Source organism: Anser cygnoides, chromosome 7 (assembly GCF_040182565.1).
Source record: "Anser cygnoides isolate HZ-2024a breed goose chromosome 7, Taihu_goose_T2T_genome, whole genome shotgun sequence".
In the NCBI taxonomy this organism is placed as follows: Eukaryota; Metazoa; Chordata; class Aves; order Anseriformes; family Anatidae; genus Anser; species Anser cygnoides.
Genome location: NC_089879.1, coordinates 35,093,988 through 35,120,084, shown reverse-complemented (window position 1 = coordinate 35,120,084; position 26,097 = coordinate 35,093,988). Strand labels below are relative to the sequence as shown.

The 26,097-nt window shown below is 38.8% G+C and overlaps 1 protein-coding gene across 37 annotated transcripts in view; it reads right to left on the bottom strand.

The window, feature by feature from the left end:
* Positions 1 to 25,807, bottom strand: part of KCNMA1 (potassium calcium-activated channel subfamily M alpha 1) — a 475,240-nt gene extending 449,433 nt beyond the window's left edge. For 14 of the 37 annotated variants that reach the window (XM_013175985.3, XM_048060170.2, XM_013176069.3 and 11 more), the window contains exon 1: positions 25,087 to 25,792. In XM_013175985.3, the coding sequence (XP_013031439.3) occupies positions 25,087 to 25,407 (321 nt within the window). In that variant the 5' untranslated portion in view covers positions 25,408 to 25,792. The other 23 variants (XM_067000564.1, XM_048060169.2, XM_067000566.1 and 20 more) reach the window with 11 other exon arrangements.
* Positions 25,808 to 26,097: the final 290 nt, after the last annotated feature.

Sequence of the window (26,097 nt, the reverse complement as noted above, 5' to 3'; positions counted from 1 at the left end):
GCTCCGTAAATCCTACGTTCTGCCATTCTTCTGATCACTCCAACAGGAAATGCCATTCTGTATTAGCTGACACTTCTGCAAAGTGAATGTGAAATTGTATCGACAAACTAGTCAGTGCAAATCTCTGACTCAGTGTTCTCTCACAGTTTAAACAGCTGTCTCAGGAGCAGGGCAATAAGGAATCAAACAAAAAGCAGAAATCAAGATTTGTTTTCCCTGCTTTAAAATAAAACTCCAACAAACCAGAACTTCAGCCTAAGTTCTCAAGGTGGTCCTACATGCTTTGGTGCCTACAAAACGAAGATCTTGTACATGCATCCAACAAAATTACAAGCACAGGAAAAACAGTAAGAATTCTCCTAAAAAAAACAAATAGCTGTACTTCCTGAGTTTGCCCACAAAAATTTTTATATATATATATTTTTATATATATATATAATTAATTCTTGAGAATACTTCGAATTTTTTATTGTACCTGTCCTTTAGATTGAGTCTGTGCTTATAAGCATTGATTGTAAAAGATGTCATAGTAATAGATTACATATGATGATTGTAAAAAGAGACATATTGCAATCCTAAGCTTGCCCACCTGTTGTACTTGGACCTGTGTGGCTTTGATTAACACAAAAAAAAATATTTAAATGGAAGGAAGGATAAAACTTAAACCATGAAGGACTTACAAAGAAGGATGGTTATGCAACGCAGTCAATTATGTATTCAAGATGCGCTGTTGTGGCTTTGCCCATGTTCAAAGACAAGATTTCTCTTGATAGTGGGTCAGTTCTGGCTAATGCACTAAACGCAGAGAAGCTTTTTAAGGACTGGAAAAATATATCCAACTGAATTTGTAAAGCACAGTTAAAAAGTTTTCATTTCACTCTAAACAATTCATACTTGAAATTCAAACCAAAGTAGACAAGTTTAACATTCATATACCATTTATCTACTAGAAGATCATAGAAGATCAGGAAGCAGAGGTACTCCTGTGAGCCTGCAGGCTGCAAGCATTTCACATTAGCATTGACACAAACAACTAACAGCTTAAGTCATTATATCAAAATGGCAGTTGCAAGCAAGCCAGCTTTTCACTACCCCTGTCTTGATGTTCACCCACTGCACTTCAGCCCTATTGCTAGCTAAGGGGAGTACAGAACATGCATGTAGTTCAAAGCTAAGAAACGCCCTCCCAGGTTCCTGCATGGAAGCCATAAGCGTGGGTTTCTGGTATCATAAAAAGGTAAATATCAGAAATAACGCTACATTTAATTCACTGGACACTTATCTCTCAAACAGGTAACTTGCCATATAAAGCTGGTAAAAATAATGATTAAGATACTTTTTACAAATACAGAAAAGAATATTGAATGATGCTACTAAGATGAGACTCCACAGACCTCGCTTTTGTGATCTTGCTTCAGAAAGATTATGCTTGTGATGTCAGAATTACTGTTGAGATTCCATTAAAAAAAATCAAAATGGGATCTCTAAACCATAAAATCTTTGAATATCATCCCAAAAAATGAAATATGGACCCAATTAGATAAAATTTTCCAGTTAGGATTTGGATTCTCTGACATCCTAGTACACAATAAACTCAATTATGCAGGGTTTCTGCATTATACCTAAGTCTGTACCCTGGAAGTCTTCAGCATGGACACTGCACTTATCCAGGTTAAAACATTAGGATTTCAGAGTAAGGCCAGCCATAAACCAATAGGTAGACTATGACAAGAAAAGTATTTATGTCAGCAATACATGCCCTTACAGGGTAAGTATTTTTCTGAAGTGAATAAATATCGGACAGTTTAAAAACAGATCCCCAGCCTCAGACACTACTGAGGAGGGGAAAAAAAACACACACCTCTGCAGTTCTCAGGCCTTGAACTAACATCTTGCAATGGAGCATAATCAAAACACGGGTCTGAACTGTTTGCCTTTCCTCCATGTTGAATCAGATGGAACTGTTCTGGTAAACAGCAAGCTTCATTTAGGCAGTGCCAGCTGTCACAGGGCAGCATTACAGAACAGCTCCCTGGGCTGGGCACAGCCACAGCAGAACATGTTGCCCAACACACCATATTTACAGAGGGGTGGAGACAACCAAAACACCCTACCTGTGCCTCTGGACTTCCTTTATTGCTAAGATACTCCCGCAGGAGTGGAAATTTCCTGCAACACTGAATGTTAGTCACCAGAAGAAGACGGTCAAAAAGTGCTTACTGTCTTGAACCAGATTCATATTTGAGGTAATTTTGTTTTGAACCAATTAAAGATCAGTCTGGATACTCAAACCTCAGACTTCTTGTTTACTCAGTATAACTGTGTGTGGTCTCATAACTTCACTTATTAAAATTCACTTCTTGTTCTTTTATTAAGTCAGAAGAGAAGGGAAAAAAGCAGCTAAATGTCTCACGACAGTTCTCAATATGATCCGATTCAGCTGTATGGTCCTAACACCTCCAATTAAGACTACATTTTCTCTCCCTCACTTAAGCAATTTGAGGTTACCATTGCAGCTTCATCTCAGCCTGACTGAAGCTGAAAAGCCTATTCATGGTTTCTAGGCAGAAAAAGTTAGAAGTACACCATGAATGCCACAGCTTAATCCTGTTTCACACTTGGTATGATTTTTGCATGACACAATAAATGAACTATTATAGATAACTATAAATTCCAAGGATGCTAATATCACACAAATTAATAATTCATAAAAAAGGAAACGCCAGTTTTACAGTCCCACTAGACCCAGTGCTGAATAATCTAACTGTTCATTTGCAAACACACACCAGAAAGAGAAGAGGAGAAAAGAGGAGGCTGAGGGGGGACCTCATCGCAGTCTACAACTTCCTCGCGAGGGGGAGTGGAGAGGCAGGGGACCTATTCTCTGTTATCACCAGTGACAGGACCCGCGGGAACGGTGTGAAGCTGAGGCAGGGGAAGTTTAGGCTGGACATCAGGAAGAGGTTCTTCACCGAGAGGGTGGTCGCACACTGGAACAGGCTCCCCAGGGAAGTGGTCACTGCACCAAGCCTGTCTGAATTTAAGAAGCGATTGGACTGTGCACTTAGGCACATGGTCTGAACTTCTGGGCAGGCCTGTGCAGTGCCAGGAGTTGGACTTGATGATCCTTATGGGTTCCTTCCAACTCAGGATATTCTATGATTCTAAGACACATTTTCATGTGTTCATACTTTTGTACATGCAAAGAATTTGCCATGTTACAAGTGTTAAAAGCACCAACATTTTATCTCCATCTCTGCTGCAGAACAGCAGGTGCTACCATCACCATGGGAAGTAGGGGAAGAGAGATATTCATCAGCCATTTCAGCACTATGCTGAAGAGCCAGTTTCTAGAGGTTCAGAATACTTGCAGATCCACAATCAAAGCTTCAGTTTCAATGCTCAGAGCCATAAGAGCACTTGGGAGAATTTCTGTTATTGACAGAAAAAATGCTTAGGAATACTGAGGTGTAAATCTCACTATGTATTTTCTACAGAGGCAGCATCTGCCCCTACATTGTGATCCAGTAATTTCCATGCAATAGTACTCCACAAGGCAGGTTTTATAACACTTCTTTTACTTCAGATTTCTCTATGGCACCAGAAATATATTTACACATACATATATTTATTTTTTTTAAAAAAAAAATATATATATATATATCATTTACCTTTCATCTCTTCGACCACAATGCTTTAAAGATTTGAACCATGCACCTAAGTAGGGGTCAATGATTTATTTAATATTTTCAATCATTCTGCTTCTTTTGTCTAAGCAGCACTGGCATTAGATCCACAGAAATAGATGTAAATATCACATTGTAAAGACTGTTACATAGCTCTCCAATTTACCAATTGCCATAAAAAGTGATTGTTGAATCAACAGGCATACCTGGCTTCCTAATTACATTGCTTCAAATTAAAAGCAAATAAGGTATAGACATTTATGATTAGTAGAGGAAAAAGACACTGATGCTTATATTTCAGCATGGGATCACAGCTGTGCCAAGTTTATCTGCTTCAATTAAAACTCCAATCACCTCATAAAGCTGAGATACCTGCAAATAGGAGCATAAATGTACCCTGGCATCATACGGGTTTCTCTTCATTCCATGACATCACACTACTACAGTCCTAACTTCTTAATCTTGAACACCATGAAGCAATTTTCTTCATGCTTGCACTTCGGAACTGGCATAGGTCATTCATATTTACAAAGCCCTTTCATAAAAAAAAAATAAGTAAATGACAGAAAGGCAGCAGTATGAGGAGAATTTCAAGGGTTATAAAGGTGTCATTTAAAAAGCTGCATTTCCAAGAGATGTACGATGATTACATAACTGCACCTTCCATTTATAAAAAGTAAATTTCTTATTCCTGTTGTGAACATGAATTACTCTCATTTCACCAGATGTGATGTTTCTTTTAGTATCCTAGGCCTGTCTTAAAAAGTGGAACTTGCACAGCAGTCCACTGGTCTTCCAATGCTCTAAAGAAACAAAACTGGCAATCTATTTAAGGAACTGTTTTTCTAACACCAGGGAGAAATATTTTGACTTTGGATAGAACGCAAAATTCCCACTGAAGTCAGTGAAAGAAGCATTTGGATAATAAACTGAGACCAATAGTGACATACCCCAATCTTTTCCTATTTATATTGGATAAAAAGAGACCAGTGGACACTTACCAAGCAAATGTAAAAACAAGATATTTTTTATAGTAAGTAGTTTACTGCAGGCTATCCAAGTCTCCCACCCATCATTGCAATTCATCATCCTGAATGATGTGGTACCCACTGTTGTTTTGTGGTGTTTTATTTGGTGTGTGTTGGTGGGTTTAGTTTTTTTTTTTTTTTAGGGGCGCGGTTGCCCTTTCCCTTCTCTTCATCTTTTAAGACCAACTCATTTAATGAAAATATTCCACACCACGAGGGTTCATAGTAGCCATTCCTCACTCCCTTTCTACTCAAGTTTTTATCTACTCCTTGCACTAGTTGCAAGACAGAGCTGATAAATTTCTCTGCATAGTGCAGTTTTTCTTTCTATTAATCAGGCTGGTGACTGCAATATTATTTCTACTATTGCTGGGTTTACTGAAGCCTGAGAATGTTTTTAGGCCATTTGCTGTGCCCATTCAGTACACTACCTTCCCTTTACAAGGTTAGAGCATTCTCGACCCTCCCACACAACTGCTGTATCCCTCCATTTTCTGGAATGTGCAATATGCACATTCTTTGCCTGGGTGATTTCATACTCTCTTAAAGCATAACCTAACCTCCTGGCACTCATTTTTCTGTAGGCAGATTTTATGTTATTCTCTTCTCTTGAATAAAATAGCATGATGCACCCAGTCAGAAAAGCAGATGCAGGAACAGGAAAGAGGAAATGCGATCTTACATAATGTAAACAAAGGAAGCCTCCACAGAAGCTGAAGGGTTACAGTATACGGCACATGGACCACAAAAGATATAGGGGTGCAGAAGCAAAGAATATTTTGAAGGCTCTTACATGGTCAGAGAACTTATCTTTTTACTCTAAAGATCGGCTTTCCATCAAAATCCAGAATTGGCTTGTTTCTTAAGTTCATTCACAACTTTCAGAGTATATATGTGCATTCATGTTTATTATAATTTGAAGCTTCTTGTGAAATTTCATTTTGAGTAAATACCTACACATACCTGAAGTCAAATTTATGTTGAGTATCATATTGATCACTCCTCTGTCTTTCCTGGAGTGCTTCCATGTGCTCTTACACAGCTGCTACACTCCACTTCACCAATGATTTATGATTTTCACACCTATACACATTTTTTCCCCAAGATCTACTGTTGCCCAGCTGTTTTACTAGCTAATACACTAACTAATACAGTAAAATTTCAGCGACTGCTGTTGCATTCTATTTGAGCTTTTTGCATCTATATTTTTATATTTTAATGATGCTGGAATACCTAAATGAATATGCAGTTTTACATTTCTTATTAGGGACTCTCCCAAACAAACAAGTATAGCTACAGGAACAAAATTTTAGACATTTCTCCTAAACTTAAGGGAAACATCTTCTTGTTTCAGTAAGTGTTCTTTAAAGGAAAATAAAGATAAACATGAAATTATCATATCTCAATACGAATTCTCAAAAATAAAAAGACCCCCCACATCATATAACTCTCTATTACCCTCTGTGATCTTTGTTGCTAAAAGTAAAACACCAAGTCACAGTATGTCTGGTGCTATAAAAAAACAGTCCCTGTAAGGCTTTAGTACTTCTGTTTGTTTTTCTTCTTTAATTATTCATCTTGGTGGCAAATTTCAGTTTGTCTGAGAGTCTCTATTTAAAAAGGTTTCATCTCTGGAAGCAGTCTACTCAGGGAATCACAAAAACCCTCACATTCTCATGTTTTCAAACTCAATAACCCCCTTACGACTGTTATCAGCATATTTTCGATACTTAATTTAATTAAACAGCTGACCTTTTCAAATGCTGGAATTTCACTGAGATGATAAACAGCTTTGGACCTAGAGTATTCGTACTAGAAAGCCACCAGTCCTGACCCAGGATTTGCTGAGTTTAGGCTGAATTCTTGGACTGGATTCCAAATCCCTGTGTTTGGATATCAGCCTTTGGCACTGGCTCATTTCTATCCATAACAGTAATAAATTACACAGTTAAGAATTTCATACTGATTTAAGAGCCTCAACTGCCAGCAACTTCAATACAAACAGAAAGTTCTCAAAACATTATGGAACAAGTGTTTCAGCTCCAACAAGATCAAAGTGATTTAAATTCAAGCTGGATTCCACTAAGACTACTTGCTATATGCATTAAAAAACAGGATGGGATAACACTTTTTTGAACACACTATGTTATTTCACTTCAGGGATTGTCTCATCTCTGTTAACCTCCACCACCTCCACCTCCCAGGAAAGGCCTCCAGTCAGCCAGCCCAATGAAGATGGCCGCTGACAGAACACTGACTAAAAGTGGCACAGAGCCAAAATTCAGATTGAGAACTGTCAAGGAAATTGTTTTAATCATAAGACTTATTTTATGTTAGTATCATAGTAAGACTTCACACTAAAGTGTCAGGAGGACCATAACTGAGGCAAATTTAAAAAAAAAGAAAAAACTTGATAACTCTTTAGGCAAAGTAATATACAGGCTGACAAGGAAAACGCACCCAAGACTAGACAAGATCTCCATAACCATACACTATAGTATCACACTGACACACCACCTGATTCTAATTCCTATATGATGCATGCATTAACACAAACAAACTGGTCACCCCCAGGGTCATGATATCATTAGAAAAACCACAGGGGGACTAGCACTCAGTCCTGTGCGGGCATTAAGTAGTACATTGTAATGTATTTCTTGAAGAAAATAACAGATCTATATGATACTTACTCAAAGTAATCCAAAAATGACATACTAGAACTAGGCATTTGTACCAAGCCACAGAATGGCTCTTCTTAACAAAAGAAATGGGGCACACAGCCAGGAGGTGAAGACAGGATAAGGGTGGGTAACCTAAGTGACGTTTGGCTGAACAAACAGTGGGGATCACCTGTGATGACAGAACTATTTCACTGGAAAATGGCTTAGACAAAAGAAGAAAAAAACAACTGTTTAGCCAGTAAAATGCAAAAATAAAGCTGCTAGGAAGTCACGAAGGAAAGTAATATTGCACAACTTCTTTTAAGGCACCTCTCAGTGCACTGTATCATAGCATCATAATTTAGATGAAGAAGAAACACAATAGAAAGAAAAACTAAATCTGCACTCATCTACTCCTCTGAATGGTTTCAGGTGCATGTTTGCCAACTGTATTTGCGTAAATGCCACACACACAAAGATCCTAACTGAGACCTCAAAAGTATTAAGACAAATAAGTCACTCTAGGTAATGCTGTAAAAAGTTACATTTTTCAGAGGCCTCTATGCACATACTCTGTAAAATTTCCCTCTGAATTTTTAGAAAAAGCAGTTTCCAACAAATACTTTTACAGCACTTGCTTGTGAAGTATGATTAGGGGCTGTGATAACATAGTACACTATTCGTCTGCCACGCAACCACATGTAGAAGTTTTAAGAACTTCCTTAAATTGCTGTTTTATTTGAAATGACCAAAAACTATTTCTTGATAGCTACTAAAATCAAATTCCACCACTAACTATTCTAAGAGAGCAAACATTAGTTTTTTTTCCTCCCTGCTGCAACTATCAGTATATAAAACTATAGTAAAAAAAAAAAAAGCTAACAAGATTAACATCTAGTCAGGAAAGGATAAAGTAGAAGGCTTCTGTTTTAACCTTTATCTGGTGACTAAGCTATATTTTAAGCATCTACAAGATTAATGTTTACTTCCTAACATGTTCTGTAGCAAGAGTTTATCTTCCAAACAGAATACAAGGATCGCATTGTACAGCACCAAAGTAATCAGAAAGTAATCTGGGTAAATTAAAAATCATTTAAGGTGCTATTCCTCTCCAATACTGAGCATTCACAGATTAAATTGAAGTCAGACTGCAGAATCTCAGCATGTTTTGAAGCCCAAGACTTCAGAGCACCTTTAAAGTGCATATCTCTGCTGTACTGATCAATCAGCTCCAATCCTTCCTGGCCTAAATCCGTTTCTAGCCTAATTCAGCTCAGCCTAAGATGCCCAGTGGAGTACTCATGAGGCTTAAAAAGAGGGAAATATATGAGGGTGGGTGACAACTGAAACTATTTTAGATGCAAGACTGCTGCATTCAAATTTGACTTGATGTGCTATGCATTTTCCGACTCGATTGAGCAACCCTGTGGAGTAGCAAAGTTTTGAGTAACATAGGAAGCATTACCCTCCCATATATATTGAAAATAACTATTTTAGGCCTCTCTTTGCAACAGGGAATCGTCTGAGATATCAAGCTATTTCTCATGTAAACATATATAAACAGCACTAAAGCCTCCCTGACTTCTGGTAATCAGTCTTGTCAAAATCCTGCCACAAACCAGGAAATACAAAGTACAGAACATGGAGACCCATTGCCTCCGGAGTGATGTTCACTTCTGGAAAAAAGAAAATTTCCAAACATGGAACGATAGCCTCTATGTAATTTATTGCCATGCGTACCTCATTCTATGTTAAGAGAAGAAACTTCAGATAGTATGATCAAGAGCTAAATCCAAAAACAGTGCACTGAAGAGTTAAATGAACTATACAGACACCAAAGAGTGTGGGAATGAAATGTATGAATGCACCAAGAACTTGAAAAAAAAGTTAACATTCAACGCTTGCTTTTCACTGTCTTTTCACAGGTCAGCTACGTCTGCAACGTATATCGCTCTCATCTTGCAACTTCTTACTTTCATTCCAGTCTTGGAAAGCTGCATTAAAATTTCCCAAGGGCTCATAATTAAGCAAGTTTGCCTGTTGCAGCATACTTCTGTGCTTCTGCTATAATACCAATTTCAACAAACAAATCACCAAGTTCTTAACAAATCTACAAGGGTATGAAAACTGAAGAATTATTAAAAACCAACACAACATATCAAATGGTTGCCTACAGCTTTTATAGTTGTTTAGCTGCTAAATCCTTCCTTATTGTCCAATTGATTTGAAGGGGGTTGTTGAATTTATATCCACAAAAAGAGAAAAACAAATTGCATGCATATTCTTGCATGCTTTCCACAATCTATTACAGACATGAAAATGAGCATAAAACTCATTTATTCTGATAGAACAACACAACATGAAAACACCTAACTTTTATATAGTTGTTAATAAAAGATTTAGTCATAAAATTTGTATTTTTGTATATTATATATGGACATAATTTTATAACTATATCCTAGGAATAGAAACAGTCACAGAACACAGCTAGGCAGAAAACATAACTGATGGATTGCGTAGATTTTCACAATTGACAAATTTGCTTCTACTTTGGAAAGAGCTCCTTGCAATTATAAAGACTTGTCAAGACAATTATTGAAAGCAGAATGTGAAGAAAGCTTAATTTGCTTCAATTTTTAGCCTCATAGTGTGAAATATTTTTAAAAATAAGTCAAATATTTACTTCCTGTCAGAAAAAAGACTTTTAGTATCACCACCTTCTCCCTTTGCTGGGTATATAAAACCCAGTTAAACTGACAGTTTTGTAAGCATTCAAATTTTGGCAGGCTATTATTTATTGAAAGTGAATTTTAATGCCCTCCACTATGGAAAGACAACCAATGTTATGCCCAACCACCTACAATCTTTCACGTGAGGATTGGAAACTCGGGAAATACAAGCAAGAAATTTCTTCCATTCTTCATAGAAAATACTATCATAATTGTGTGTGTGTGCTTTGTTCTTTTCTTTCCCCAGAAAGGTGAAACTTACACAGTAGGCAGGAACATAATCGGTGGATGAGGATGAAATTTGACTTAAAGGCAGGTGATGAGATTTCCGTAAGCCAGATAAAGATCTACTCACTCAGCTCCTAGAGTTCACAAGAGCTCTATGCCCTATTTCCCCCGTTTCTTTTCAACTCACGCCAAAAGGCCTAACACCTGCTCTGTCCTCACGAAACATTTCCCCAAAAACTGTGCATTATCAAACATATGCTCCATAACACAGTCAATGACATAGAAATCATGCCTAACTTGTGCCATAACAAAATGCAATGTGCATTACAGAACCCTGCCAAACTACAGACACAATCTTGAATATCTTCATTGCCTTTTCTTTTCTAATCTAATTCACTTATTTCCAGTATTTATGCTGCTTACCTTTTGCATGCTTCCCAAATCAGGTAATACAATTCAATTTTTACAGTCATTTTTGCATTCCTATTCCCAGTATTGCAATGACTACATTCAAAGTACTGCAGAGAACTTCAAGAACTAGGTAATTTGGGCAACAAAAACATCTGCGCAGACATCTTGTATTCTTCTTAAAGAAATATAAATTTCAGAGTGAAATTGAGTATACCTGTGACAATTTTCATTTTGGATAATAGCTTTTCAACTGTTAAACAATTTCACTATTGCTCTGAAATAGTAACCTAGTTTCATTTTCATTTCAAACAATTCAATCCATTTATTTTCAAACCAATCCATACAGGGAATTCTATATCATTTATAAGAGAGGTTAAATGCATGTGACTTATTAATAACAAAAAAATCTACCTTATTAGCAATACAGCAGAAACAAATGTTTCCCATACAGTATTACATGAACCCTTTGACTTATAAACCATGCTCTAAACAAACAGTAAGTAACCTAACACAAAGATCAGTCTTCATTTGTGATGTGCCACAAATTACATTACATGTTATATAACACATTGTATGTTTATTCTGGCTCAGATTCTTTCACCTGTTCTTCTCCCCTGGCATTGCTAGCACTACCAGATGGGTCCATTTTAAATTTAATTAATTTGCCCTGTCTCCTGGGATTTCAAAGAAGTAAAGCACTGACAGGAGCCCTGGTTATTTCCTTTCTTGGATAGAAAAAAAAAATCTAGACAGTGATTTTCCTTTTAAGAACAGAATACAGCATTCACAAATAAATATCTGGGGAGAACATGTGTGGTTCAAAGAAGGTAAAAATAGTACAATCAACAAGCATATGCTTAACTGGGAACTTCCCTAGACTCTAAGAGTAACATTATTCTTTAGTCAGTGCAAATGGCTCAAAAGCCATTTTATTATGACAGTAGAGCAAGCATATTCATCAGTGTCTATACACAGACAAAGTAAAAGCCATACACCCTGCATACCAAACTACACAGATTCCCTTCTTGGCAGTCTTCATTCCCTCTATCATGTTACTTGTCGATTCTCTCAACCAAATCCTGTAACACATTACAATTAATTTTTCATCTCATCCAAAATAAAGACTTTTTAGTTCTTTTACTATCTGTTTCTGAAAGTTTTAACCACCTGCAGTTCCTTAAAAACAGTAACTGCTGTAAGGGACTTGCAAGCTATGTTTCCTTTGCAACTTGTTAGTATCCATTTGCTCTACTTGTACAAAGTCATCTTATCTTGATTACTAGGTTGCTTTACATGGACTTGGGCAAATCAGTACTTTACAACCCCCCCACCCTCTCCTGTATCTCTCATTATCTACACGCAGAATGCATGAGGCACAGAATTGCCCCTTAGTTAAAACCAGCAATAGAATCTGGTATAACTACACCTGCAAAACTACATGGTTTCTGAACACTACAATGATTTCCAAATGTAACATTCAGATTCCTCCTTGGGTATTTTGATGTTTCAGATGGACTTTTCAATTGTTAGGTCCAATTTCAAATACACTATGCTCCTTGTATCAAGTGGTACGTTTTAAACCACTGTCTTTGAACCCTAACAAGAAATTTTCCCACTTGCAGAAAATACTGCAAAAATACCACAACCCTTTCAGACCTATAAAAGGAGCTTAAATGGTGTAGAAAAGCCAACACAGCACAGGAATGAGTTTTGCTTCAAATATATCAATATGAAACACAGACTGACTTACAACCAGTGCTGCTACCTCTCTAAAGTCTGTCTGCCTAACGGACACGTTACATCTCTCCTGATGTTAAAACATTCCCATGAATTTTTGCTCTTAATGTCACAGAATCATGTAAGAACTTCAGGTTTTCACCTTCTAGTGATATGCTTATAGGGTGCAGATTCAAAGCTATGTGAACTAATCAAAAGCCTGAGGCAAGAAGACAAATAAAAACAACCTATAATTAAGTTCTGAACAACTGAATGAGCTTACAAATACTTAACATCAACGAAGCATTGCCTACAAAAGAATCTGTACTGAATTAAAACACAAATTTTAATTATTTTAATATAAAAAAAAGGAAATAAAATTTAGCTCACTTCGATGTTCTTTTAAACTATTAGAAATGAGCCCAAATACACCAAAATAATCTGACCAAATGAAAACAGACACCCAGGAACCAATACAAATGTAGTTACAGAGATGAAGAACCCTCTACTGTAACTGATATTATTGATTAAAGCACTGCTATAGTCTTAAGACAAGCAATTTGCTCTGAGATTTTTAGATGAATTGCCATCACAGAGCAGATTTCCATTTACCTACCACAGTTAAGTTCATTGATTTCAAAAGACACAGATGCAACATTTTTTTCTTAGGGAGTTGAACAATAGCTTACATCCACACACTACTTTAAGACAAACAAGTATTTTACAAACCAACAGAAACTACAGTCATGCACTCACAGCTGAAGACAACCCACTCCCAAGACCAACACTACCTGTCCCAAAGAAAAAGACAATTAAATCTGAGAAATATTGCTACTAAAAAAGCCCACACTTTAAATGATGCCTCTACTTGTTTACAAAATGACATTTTAACAGACCTGAGAGAATGCTAATATGCACGAGAGAATCTTTACAACTCAGTTTATATTTCCAGAGTTTTTTAGAACTTTTACCTTTAATTGAAACTGTCATGACCCTTCTCTCCCCTTCCTTTAAATGTTTTTAAAGGTAAAAGCCCCAGAGCTCAAATTTACAGTGACATGAAAAGCCCTCTGAAAACAGCTTGGGCACTAAGCTCTATTACCTGTTATCACAATCTGTAACGCTTATTTTTCTCTAAATCAAACATACCACACCTGCTTAAAAACAGTCTGTCCCCAAACAATTCCATTTCTCCTCAGTCAGGATATAAAATATCTTTATCCATACCAACTTCATACACCCTTCAGAACCCTCAGAAAATCAATAAATAAAAGATTATTTTAGAATATTTACACTGAAATGGATCAATAGTTCTGTCACAGCCCAACACCTACGATATTTTAAGGCAATATTGTATCATCCAAAGTCATAGGTCTCACTATCATCTTCGCCAACCTGTTGGTTCATTTTCCCATCTGCAGTAGCCTGCCAGGGTCACAACAGCCAATGCACAGAAAGAAGTCCATGAAAGAAAACTGAACTCCAAAATTAACATTACAGCACAGCAGAAAAAAAAAAAGAGCTCTCTAGAAGAGCAACTGTAGGAAACTGTACATACATTATAGTGATTTAAGAAGCCCACATCAAAAAGAAAGAAAAATAAAGCCAGAAGCATGCCAAAAACACTAACATGTCCCGTTCCCCCCCCCCCAAAAGCACTGCCTAATCAGACTAACTGCACATTTACAAAAACTGAGGTATATTAAAAGAACATAAGAGCTCCACGCTCTCTGTGCTTCAGCATTTATACCCTCAAGGCTAGCTCTGGGGACTGAATACCTGTTAGCAGGTGCAGTGAGTGTATTAGGTGTGCTGGAGCTCATCTCCCTACATAGTTTCACCTGAAGGCAATCCTCTTACCAACTCCAGAAAAGCTGGAATTTACTTTTAAAAGTGCATTCCTTATCTGGCTAAAACACTGAAATGAACAAAGCTACATTCACCAAAAGGACATCATTAAATTAATACTTTTATGTCTAATAGAGTAGAATGTCTATTGGAGTGATGTCTAATAGTGAAATCCACCTCACTTTTAAAACTTTTTGGTATTTAAATTTCACCCATGAGATCCTTTCTGCTCAGCAAAAGCACCTAAAAATGCAGTTAAGGATCAGGAGTTACTGTTGGCTGGGGGTCACAGCCTGTCCTCAACACAGGTCCGCTACCTTGCAGAGTCTCCTCCCAGACTTTACAGTTTGGATTTATTAGCAGTATCAAACCATGACCTCAGGATGATAAAGCCAGTCTTACCAGACATAATCTAAAACACTGCAGCCAGAAAACACTTAACTTGCTCTGCGGGATTTTTTTTAAGTGGTAAATGATGTAACTTTGCTTAAACAGACATTAGAACAGATGAGGTTTGGCCTACATCACTTTAAATTCATATGAAGCCATAAAGTTGATGTAAACGTAACATCACATGGCTTAAACACCTTCACAGAATTAATTGTGTAATCAAACATACTCTAATCCAAATTCACTCACTCCCACCATCTCAGGAGTGCACAGGTGCAATATAAATGCTCACTAGCCACCTCAAGCTTTACCTGCCATGATCCCATCCCTTCCCCCCCACCCCCCTGCCTGCAACACCTACCCACATCACTCATATCCATTCAGAGTGTAATCTGGCCCACCTGTTAACAGGACACAGCAATGCCCTATCTGATCACTAGTGAAGGATTTTGATAATTAGTAACCCCAAAGCTTTCTTTTTTTGCTGTATGCAATGCAAGCTTGGAGTCTTTTCTGCAGTACCCTTGGCCTGTTTCATACTGAAATACTACCTATTTCAAAACCTAATGTTCTATTTCTCCGTGTACTTAAAGTAAACAGAGAAGCCCATAAAATTCTGCATTTACTTTGTTGCTTGAAAAGTAAGTAAACATTTCACCCTAGAGGTTTAAGTATTTTCCACCGCTACAAAGTATGAACACACATCCTCTCATTCAACCACTCCTTAACAAAAAAGAAAGGTTTCTGAATAAACTTTCTACAGTCAGTTGTAAGGACACACTTCACTTTCGTATGCAGCTGGCACAGGACTACAACTAAGATCTATTAACCAAACCATTAGCATTTCTCACCTTATGAACACCAGCCCAGACTGTACTTTTGCATGTAGAGTCAATCAAGGCAAAGTTTATGTGCAGCCTTATTAAAATCACTGTATCCATAGAAACAATAACCTGTTCTGATTACTCCCCATAATTTTAATATGGGAGCATGAAAAATTTGCTTCTCCCCTATTTTTAGTGAAGTTATTTCTAAAAAAAGCAATTGGCTTGAAATAAATATTTTTGTTTAAGGGGTGTGTGTGTATCAACCTCTTAAGTAAAAGAACATTAAAATTAGAGTATTAGATGTTAATACAAAAGACACTACTGCTTTTAAAAGCTTTAAAACAGTGTGTAACTTCACAAACACTGAAGTACCTTGTCCACTGTTTAAATATACAAAGAAAAGAATCCAGGAGATTAGGCAGACCCTATTCAACTTGAGGTCCAGTATATGCTGTTCCAAAAGAAAACGGTAAGTACCTGGATTTTAGCTATGCTCACTGACAAACACCTAAATAAGGGAATAAGTTTTCAAGACTAGATTAACAGTGCCTCTTTCTGAAACCATCTGAAGTTATCACTGTCTCTGAAATCAAACTTTTTATTCAGACCTTAAAAATAAAATAAATTTTGGTGTCTAATAAAGTGTTTTGTGCAAGTGTTGACTTAAGTTACACATACTGGCCTAAATAGCTGCTGTATGAGTTTTCTTTAAAAAAATACTCATAACTTAATAACAATCATAATGCCATCAATTGAAAATTAAAAGATTTAATCTCAAAACATCAAAATGTTTTTTCTTCCATTCCTAGAATCACATCTTATCATTTAACTGAAATATGCCAAGGTTTTCCTACAGTACATACCATTATTACATTCATTACATATCATTATTACATATCATGAAAAATGTATCATTTAAATCATTCAGGCAGAGTCAAATCTGAACACTTTGGATAGCATTTGCCACTTTTAGTAAATGAAAACTTTATTCTGATGACACATTCCAAGGATGCAAGTAAAATGATTTTTTGTGAATAGGAAAAAAAAAGGGGGGGGGATTTTATTTTTTTTAAGGAACAACAGATATGGAATTTGAATTCTGCTTTTATTACTCATGAAAAGACAACATTATAACTTACATGTGTAAGAAGGTGTCAGAGGATGAAAAGGAGCATTTAAGTCAAATGTTGTATGGCCTTAAACCAAAAGAAAAAAAAATCCTAAGCATATAATCCATATCTCTGTAAAAAAGCGTAACAGACCATAACCTTATCCTGCAGACAGCAGAAAAATAAAACTGTGGTAAAAGACGCAAGGTATACATTATTGCTGAAAACCTGAAACGATATGAAGATAATGTGAACATAGAAACAGCTGTTCACTGTTTCTAATGCTGATGGAATCTGAAGCCTTCGATATAAATGCACCTGCAATAGAAGACAACTAACACAAGAAGCTGGTAAAAACTTCCCACATAATACAACCAATTTATCTGATGTGTATAACTAAAGCATTAAAAAATTGCTTTATGCAGAGAAACATTAGCACCACATATAGACAGACCATGCAGTTTTCTTCTAACTAGACTGTGCTTTCATTCCAAGTAATAAAAAGAAAAAGGCAAAAGGAAGGTGTTTTTGTGTTGTTTTTGTTGTTGTTGTTGCTGTTGTTGTTTGTTTTTTTTTTCCTTCAGTCCTTAAAACCCACGTAGAGCGTATCAGCTTCCTCATGAAACCCTATTTATAGTAGGGTAACCTAGAAAATGTAAAAACATGACACAACATTGACCTGTTGACTGGCAAACTCACCGTCAAAAGAGTGACGGCCAGTCACTGGTAGTCAAAGGATTTGCCAGGATATTTGAAAGCTTCTGAAGTGCTCCACACTAACTATGACTGTTGTTACAGGTCAAAGAAGCTAGGAACCTGTTTCAAATAATCTGTCCAGCAGAATACCAGTGCATAATCACAACAAAGATGAGTTTAATAGAGTTCATAATATGGAGAAAAAAAGAAAAAAAAGATGCTAAAACAAATAATCAAATACAACACTATTATTCACTTTATTTATGTAATATAAAGGCCATCATTTGCAAATTGTTTTGTTTTTTTTTTTAAGACATATCTATTATGTTTCCCCCAATCTTAAAGTAGAAAATAAATCCAGCATCAATACTGCTACAGTTGAACTCATTATTAATAGCACATTTAGAGTGAGTCACCTTTTCAGTTTAACAAGTAAGAGATAACACATTACATAAGAATCTAAAAGATACCGTGAAATTGATGAAATATATCAAAAAGAAAATGACAAATATTTAGTTAGCATTTGCTTGGACAAAGGGGAACAAATCTGTATTATAACTGTATTCTTCGGTATATAAAAAGTAATTAAAAGTGCAGCACAGTAAAGCTGCATCTAATAGTTATTGTGACAAGCCTCTCAAATTCTAGCCCAGTTGTTTTGTTATGTTACAATTGTTTATTATGGTACAGCATTTCTCAACAGCCTTTCGGCTCGGTAATGAGACTTGTCTTTTTTTACCCACTTTATGTTAGCAGTTCTGATATCTATGCATCTATATAAATTAGGTGGTGAAAAGGGCATTCAAAGGGATTTCCAGGACTGCAAACACATCTCTGTCCTGCAGGTGAGCCACAGGGCAAGGGACCTTTGCCAGTTCCATCAAGTGGGCACTTACTGCGTCCCTAAAAAATACCCAGTGCTTGTCCTTGCACAACAGCTTGCAGGAGAGATGCCATGATGAGATATTGCCAACAGTTCAAGCACGCAAATTTTGATTTCCAAGAGCAGGGGGGCTGGAAGGAGGTGCAAGTCTTAACTGGAATGGAAACATACCTTGTGTGATTTTTAAGTATTGTTTCTAATGTGGAAATCCCAGACATAATGGCCACAAGCCAAGTAAATATATGCCTCTACAATAAAAGAAAAAAGCTTTTAAAAGCTTAAAATGTTAACATAAGAATCATTTGGAAAAAAAATATATACATATATCGGATTCATCTAGAACACTGTGAACATCTAGGCCCGAGTCCAAAACCATTGAAGTTATTAGGATTGTCTCCCTCTATTTCAAGAGGCTTTGGATAATGCTCTCAGTTTCTGTAGCTCTGAAGCTGACAAATATATGCAATATATCATCTCAAAGCAAACTGAACTCAACACATGTCAGTGACAGCACATTCATTTAAACAGAACCACGCATACTATATATGGGAATAAAGTGTTCCTTTCACAGATGCAAGCCCGATGTATTCTCAGGCTATTAATACCATCAGGATTCAAAATGGGCCTTTCCTGACCAATGCATCTCTGACAGGCATGGCAGACAGGTATCTTTCTTTTTCATTTATTCATGCAGCTATATTATTGGCAAAAGTGCTAACAGCAACTTCTACTGCATTGCCACCTTCTTTTGTCACCCAAGAAGACCTATGTGCCACAAAGAGTACTTGCACTTACAGACCATGAGGTTGAATCTGGAAGGTGTAATCAGCCCTGTGTAAAGTTGGTATAAACTCTGCTCAAGCCTTATGATCTCATAGGGTTTGGCACTGTCCTGTCACAGGACAGGAGCAAGAGTTAGGCCTTAAGCACTCAACCATGTAGTAGCAACTGAATCCAGGACAGAAACAAAGCATACTGAGATAGCTTTTTCAGTTGTAGTCCCTTTCTTTTTCCCTCTGAAATTACATGTGGGAGAGAAAAATATTTTTTGACTATTAACATCCACACATGCAATTTTCCAGCAAACTTTCCCTTAGAAAAATTCCACCTGAGTTGTATTCACAGTCCTTCTTAGACTTCCCACTGACAATTTGATAATCTTCGTATATGTGAAATACGTAATTATATGCAGGGTTACTATAAGCACTTAATAGAACCCAGACAATACCCCATCCCCTAATTTCTTCCGAAATTATTTTATTCTTCCATCTGACTAACTTCTCTGGAACTTCTGTCCTACCTTTAACACTAGAATGCATCACTGCTTCTGAATGAGAGCCTGATCTTGCAGAGGAATTATTACCAGCCAACCCTGAAATTCACATAAACTTTCATCAATTGGAGCTAGATTCCACAGAATAGCAGAGCCAATCTCTGCAAATCCCTCTGGGGGGAACAGTGACCATTGTTCTGCATTTTGCCTGCTGACTAGAGATTACTGCTGCTGCTTAAGATCTGTCTCAGGAAGGACACTCAATGACTAAGATTCGCAATCCACCTTCTTGCAACAGTACAGGACAGACATGGAACATCATTGCTTTTCTAATTATAATCATTAGATCCTGTCCCTACAGAGATTATACTTATGACCAGTGCTCTCTAAATTTTCAGTGTTTCTGTATCCGGGGCTATAAACTGCCCTCACTCTGTACCAGAAATCCCACAGCATCAAAACTGTGTACATAGATCATTGTTACTAAAAAGCTTTTTGTTCCCTATTACAGGCATTTCTTCTGTTGTGCTAAACTGGAAAAAATTGTGAAATCTAATGGTTTTCAACCAACATCTACAGACTCGCAAATGTGTGACAGTTGCAAATTCTTTCTGAGCACAGATTTTCTCCTCAAATATATGCGTTGCAAAGCCTTGAGAATAAGTATTACACTGCATCAAAATAACATTTCTGTCAAGATTGTTAGGTTTACAGCTTAAATCCTTGTCCATACATTTTCTTTCCTGCATACATAACCAATTTTATCATGTCTTTATAATATGTGAAATCCATTACGAGCTTCAGAGAGCTGAAAGTGCCTTCTATTTCACAGGAGACCAGCAGCGCGGCAAACAGCCGCACACCCCTCTTCATATCCCTGTCTCGTTCACTTGTAGGAACACCATCTGCAAAGAGCCGCAAGCACCTCTTCTCCCAGTCCTTGACCTCTTGAATGTGCTTCTGTCTCAACTGCCAACCTGTCCAGTGGGACGCTCGCAGGGCACTTACACGCAGACCGCCTGATAGCCATGAGACGGTAACGCTCCTGTTTCTCGAGCCAGATTGAGCATGTGACTGAAGAGTGAAATGCTTTGCAGCCCACTGATAATCTCTTGAGCCTCCCAGTTGTTCATACACTTCTGTTCAGTCCATCTTCGAGAGAGTCAAGGTGAGGCTTCCGCACACAGATTTAGGTGAAGGTATTTCCAGCGTTGTCCCCACACAAGCACCTTCTAATGTATTCTCCTACTCTTCTGAGTATACTGTGCCTGCCTTGTTTTTAGTTTGTTTCTTTAGTTTTATTTGGAGAGGAGGTTTACTTCAGTACTGTTAGGGAATCAACAAACCTAGCTATCGAAGAGACAGTGTGGCCGAAACACTTCTTCTTTTAGGGAAATCAGAAATTTTTCCATTTACAAACTTCCCCAGGCCTTATAGGCCTGGGTGAAAACTCTCAGCTTCTCAAAGAGGCCTTCTGCAAACATTGCACTTCCAGTAAAACTTCCATTTTTCTACTGACAACAAACAGCAATGTTGGTCAGTTTCTACTGACCCAATCTAGCACTGTGTAGTTTATTAAACTTCCCAAATACGTAGACTAATATCAAAGAATACTATTGTGGCTTGTCATTTCAGGCCAGTAACTGCCATCTATAACCAAGGACTTCATTTGATATACAGGTGAGTCCTGGATTGTGGGGAGAAAAAGCTCTAAAATCATGCCAACGCAGGCATAGTGATGCAGACAGCACCTAGCCTAGCACCTGCCTTGAAGACATAAGCGGCACACAGGTACCACCCTGGGGAGCCCAGGAGCAGTGGTACAGGGTCCAGTGTGGCATTCTTCAGACGGGTACAGTGTGCACTTCATGCTGGACTTCAGCTCCTCAGCTTCGGGAGCTGTCCTGCCCCAAACTTGTTGTTTCTCATTTCACTGCACCTTCTTGTTTAAGAGATTGTTCAAAGCCAATATACAGCATCATTAATGTTTATGAAAAAGAAAATGCTCTTCAGGAGCACAGAAAATGCAGAAGCAGATCTATAACATCAGAAGAAATACAGATTGTACAATAACTATTTAGCTATTGTGTGTAACTGCAGACTTCATTGCGCTATTTTATTTTCATTATTACTTTATTTCCAGAAACAAGAACAACTAATGGAGTTGCTCAGAATGAAGCCATTGAATTTGAAGCTCGTGTTCTACTTTTAATATACAAACAGGAATGAGTTGGTCGAGGGACAAGGACAAAGCAAACAGAAGACAAGTTCTTTAACAAAATCTAAGTGTTTCTTAAAATGCAGACGTAAACACTGAGGAAAAAAAAACATCATTTGTTATATCTCCACAAAATCACTGTAGCTAATTTTGCAAGAATTACATTTAAAATTATAAACCACATTAAGTAAAGTAAAAGAAGGGCTTCAACTGTAATGACTCACATTACATGAAATACTGACAACAGAGGTCAAGATTTATGTTCTTCTTTTCAGCATATTTTAACAAATGTCATCTCACAAAGGAAGCATGGAGCATAAAAATTCTGTAACTTCAGCCATTATTGGTACTATATGATTAATATTAATGTTCTATTAGTACATAACGATATAAATTGGAATGGAATTTCAAGGGGCAATGCTTGTCATTCTATTACCAGAAGTTTTAGTATTCTCAACTTACTATATCTTGACTTTATCTCAAAAAAAAAAAAAAAAACAACAAAAACACAACAAGACACTGTACTGAAATTTCATACCACAAAGTGTTAAACTATTTATGCCACATTTTTGAATTCCAACTTGAAATTCAGTTAAGGAGGAAAAAAAATGTTCTAAATTCTTCTATGCAGCCATTAAAAAGGCTTACATCCACTATGTTAAGTTGACCATCACAGATAAAACTGAGAAGTCCAATGTGGAAATTAGAGTATAGCAGGAAGAAAATGAGATTTTTGCAGTTCCTTGCAATAACATACATGGATATAGGTGTTAGGATAGAAACTCTGTGCCCTCTGCCTTTTAATATACGAGTTATCCAGCAAGAAGCCAAAGAAAAGATATGAAAAAGACTTCTCTTAGCTCACTCTCTGGGACCACTCTTTACGTAGATGATGAGAGGATGTTGGACATCCAGCTTTCCTACAACCCACAGAGTAGCAGAAGAGGCAGTATGGGGAGGGAAAGGTCCTACCATGAAGAAAAATTCTTCAGTTCCACAGCAGGAGGAGCTACTTCTCGTAAAACTGCTTTTGCTAGCAGGTCCAATATAGTCGACAGAGTATGAGTGTGCATTTGCATTTCTCACCTGGGCACCGTTGCCCAAGTTACCATGCAGCACAAAGTGAGTGTTTGGTAACAGCCAAGTTTACGGCATTTCCAGTTTTTCCTTCAGTTAGCCTTCATACCCTAAATAATTTAAAAAGTGTTCTGCAGTACCTCATGGCTCCTTACACACAGAATTCCCTCCAATTCCCCATTTTAGCGTGGAAGGAATGTAGGATCAGCCCTTGAAAGTTCTTGTTCAGAGGCTTGAAAACCCTTGGAAGTGTAACAGGCATGCTCTAAAAAGAGACGTCATCTCCCCCTACCTGCAGAGCCTTCTATCCTGCTGCCCCAGGGAGTGATACTCATGAACTTAGCTACTTCAAGTCTCGAGCATGGAATCAGCTCCGATCTTGCTACCCCAGGTAGCTGACGTCTGTCAAATCATTCAGACTGGGAGAGCTGGAACCCGCTGGCGGTATCTGTTATTTAGCTAACGGATACATTTAGCCTCAGAAACTTTAAGGACAACTTAGATATGCTTTTCTGTATTGTTTAAGAGATAAATGATCTTCTTTAACCATGTCCCAGCAACAGCTATCACACCACTGAGACCCACCAAGACACTATGCAGAGGAAGTCTGCGCAGAAGCCTCTCAGCCCTAACTTTTAGTTAACTCAATGAAAGAAGCAATAGGTGATAACCTGTAGGATTTTCTTTTTCTTCAGGATCCCTTATAGCCCTTGCAGATTTGTCCCATCATGCAGAGAGGAAAATGCTAAATATACCTAGAAGGATAGTAATATACAGAGGATAAGTCTTAACTACTCCTCCATTCTCAAAAAAAATGTCTTTCACAGTTGTAGGAATTGATATTTTTACAAGACACATTTATTATCACAAATTCATTTGAGCTTTGTCATCATACCTGGCTAATACATCTGAAAAAGTTCAGGCTTGGTTTTGAATAAACTTAAAAATGTCTATAGAGAAGTGATAATGCCTGGAAGGTTTCCTGCAGCTTAAAGTTGAGTTAAAAGCTTTTATTTATACCGTATCTCTAGCAAACTCTTCTTCCATAGATAGGCCAAGTTCCTTGCCAGTGCCCTACTTCCAGCCGCAACGGAGGGGTTCTTTCAGGCAATCCTAGCTGGACACTCACCTAGCTCAACACAAACGCACCAACAAACTACCCTAACTTCTCACACTCTAACTCAGTTTCTGGTTTCCCTAAGTGTCAGATCCTTGCGGAGCTGGGTTATGCGCCGTATCAAGCCTGTTTAGGGGGAGGGGACAGGAGAAAGGGGAAGACAGCTCACTGTACGTCAAAGCAAGCCAGCAACCTAGCAACCATATATTAAAAGGTGTGTGTGTTTTTGTGGGTGTCTGTGTGCCAGGAATAACTGAAGCAGATATTATTCCATTTGTAATCCAAAAAATGTGAAAAGGGAAGGGGAGAAACTCCAGCTGCTGGTCTATTTTGGGGTCTGTCAAAATCTACTTTCACAAATACAGAGTCTTAACGCTTTCTATCCCATTTGTCTTACGCAAAAATGAAAGTCTGGACCTGAGCGGATTCTTAGTCTTGGCTTGAAGGGTCTCCTTCAAACCAGAAGGCGACCTTACGTCACGTACCACACTTTCTTCCAGCTCGTAATGTGCAAAAATTGAAAGAGTTGAGAGGTTGCCTCAAAAATTTTGCAATTGGATTAGAGGAATACTGACCTAACGTCTTTCATTGGAATTCACGGAACACCGCTGGATATCTACACTTAATTTATGAGACAGACATGTAAGAGATTCTCAGGGAATGGAACTAGCTTTGACAAGATTTACTTGAGTGACAAGTTTACCTTCTTAATTTTCCCCAAGTTTCTCACACCGTAGGAGAATCAAGAGTTTAGCTTGGCACGAATGCGCTCCCACCCTACGCGGTCCCAGGGGGTGCGCACCAACTTCTGAACCACCCTGTCCCGACGTGCCAGTGCGCACCTTGCCAAGTGGGCGAGCTGGCCCCAGGCACACCCTCAGTGCCACTGGACCAAGACCCGTGTGCGTCCCTGGGAGGGCTGTGAGGAGCAGAAGAAGCTGAGGGGCACCTGTCTGGGCTGCACCCAGTGCCTTGCCCCCCAGCCACACTCCCCGCATTGCCCCAGGCAAGCCCCCTGGAGCAGCACGCTGCCAGCCTACACCAGCCCTGTGGCACCTCCTGCGCTGCAACCTCGCCGAGGTGTCCCGGGATACAAGGCTGGACTCGTACTCCTCCTCCTCACCACCACGGCCGCACCAGACCAGCACCAGCAGCACAAAGGGAAGGAGAGGGAAGGGGTGGGGAGTTACCTTGCTTTTGACCCCGCAGTGGCAGCAGACAGTCCACAGGTACTTGAGGGTCCTCCACAGCAGGATGATAAACAGTCCCCCAAAGAAAGTGACCATGGACGAGGCAAGGAAAGCCCACCACATGCGCTGTCCGCGGCTATCGCAGGGCACCTCCATGGTCACCGGGATGATGAGCGCATCCATCTTGGGCACATTGACGGGGGAGGAGGACGAGTCTGTGTTGAGATTGTTGGCGTTGATATTGTTACTCATTCTAAGGCCGCCGCCGCCGCCGCTGCCGCCCGGGTAGGAGCCGCCGCCGCCGCCGCTGCCATTTGCCATAGCTAACGGCGAGCCCGGCGCGCAGGGGCTTCCGAGAGCTCCTCCCGCCGCCAGCGCCCCCCAAAAAACCCATCACCAGCCATATTGCTCCCGCCGCCGCCGCTCAGCGGGAAAAGGAAAACGAGAATAACGGCAACGAAAAGCCAAATCAAAACAAACGAACCGACCGACAAAAAAAAAAAATAATAATAAAATTAAATTAAAAAGAATAAAGAAAAGCGACCGCAACAATCCCCGGGTCCCTCTCGGGAGCCGACAGGCCGGTGAATTCCGAGCGTCCTCCTTGCACGGCGAAAATAATATCAAAAAAATAAAAATAAAAATAATAATGGAAAGGTAGTCCGCTCCTCCGACTCCCACCCCTTCCTTCTCCCGCAAACACGGCCCCCACCCCGCCCACCCCCCAAAAAAAAAATCAGCCACCACCACAGACTGATGCCTCGGAGCGTCTCTCCAAGCTACCCAGCGCTGCAACCCCGCTGGCCTCCGCGGGGACCGCTCAGCCTCCGCCGCGGATCTTCCTGGAGGTGGTCTGTTATTATTGTTATTAGTCTTTAACTTGTTATTAGCGATACTCAGTCCCCCCCCCCCCCCCCGCGCACCCTCCTCCTCCTCCTCCTCCTCCTCTTCCAAGTCCAGCCCCTTCCTCTCGTCTTCCCCCCCCGGTGCCGGCGGCAGCCTCCTGTGGCT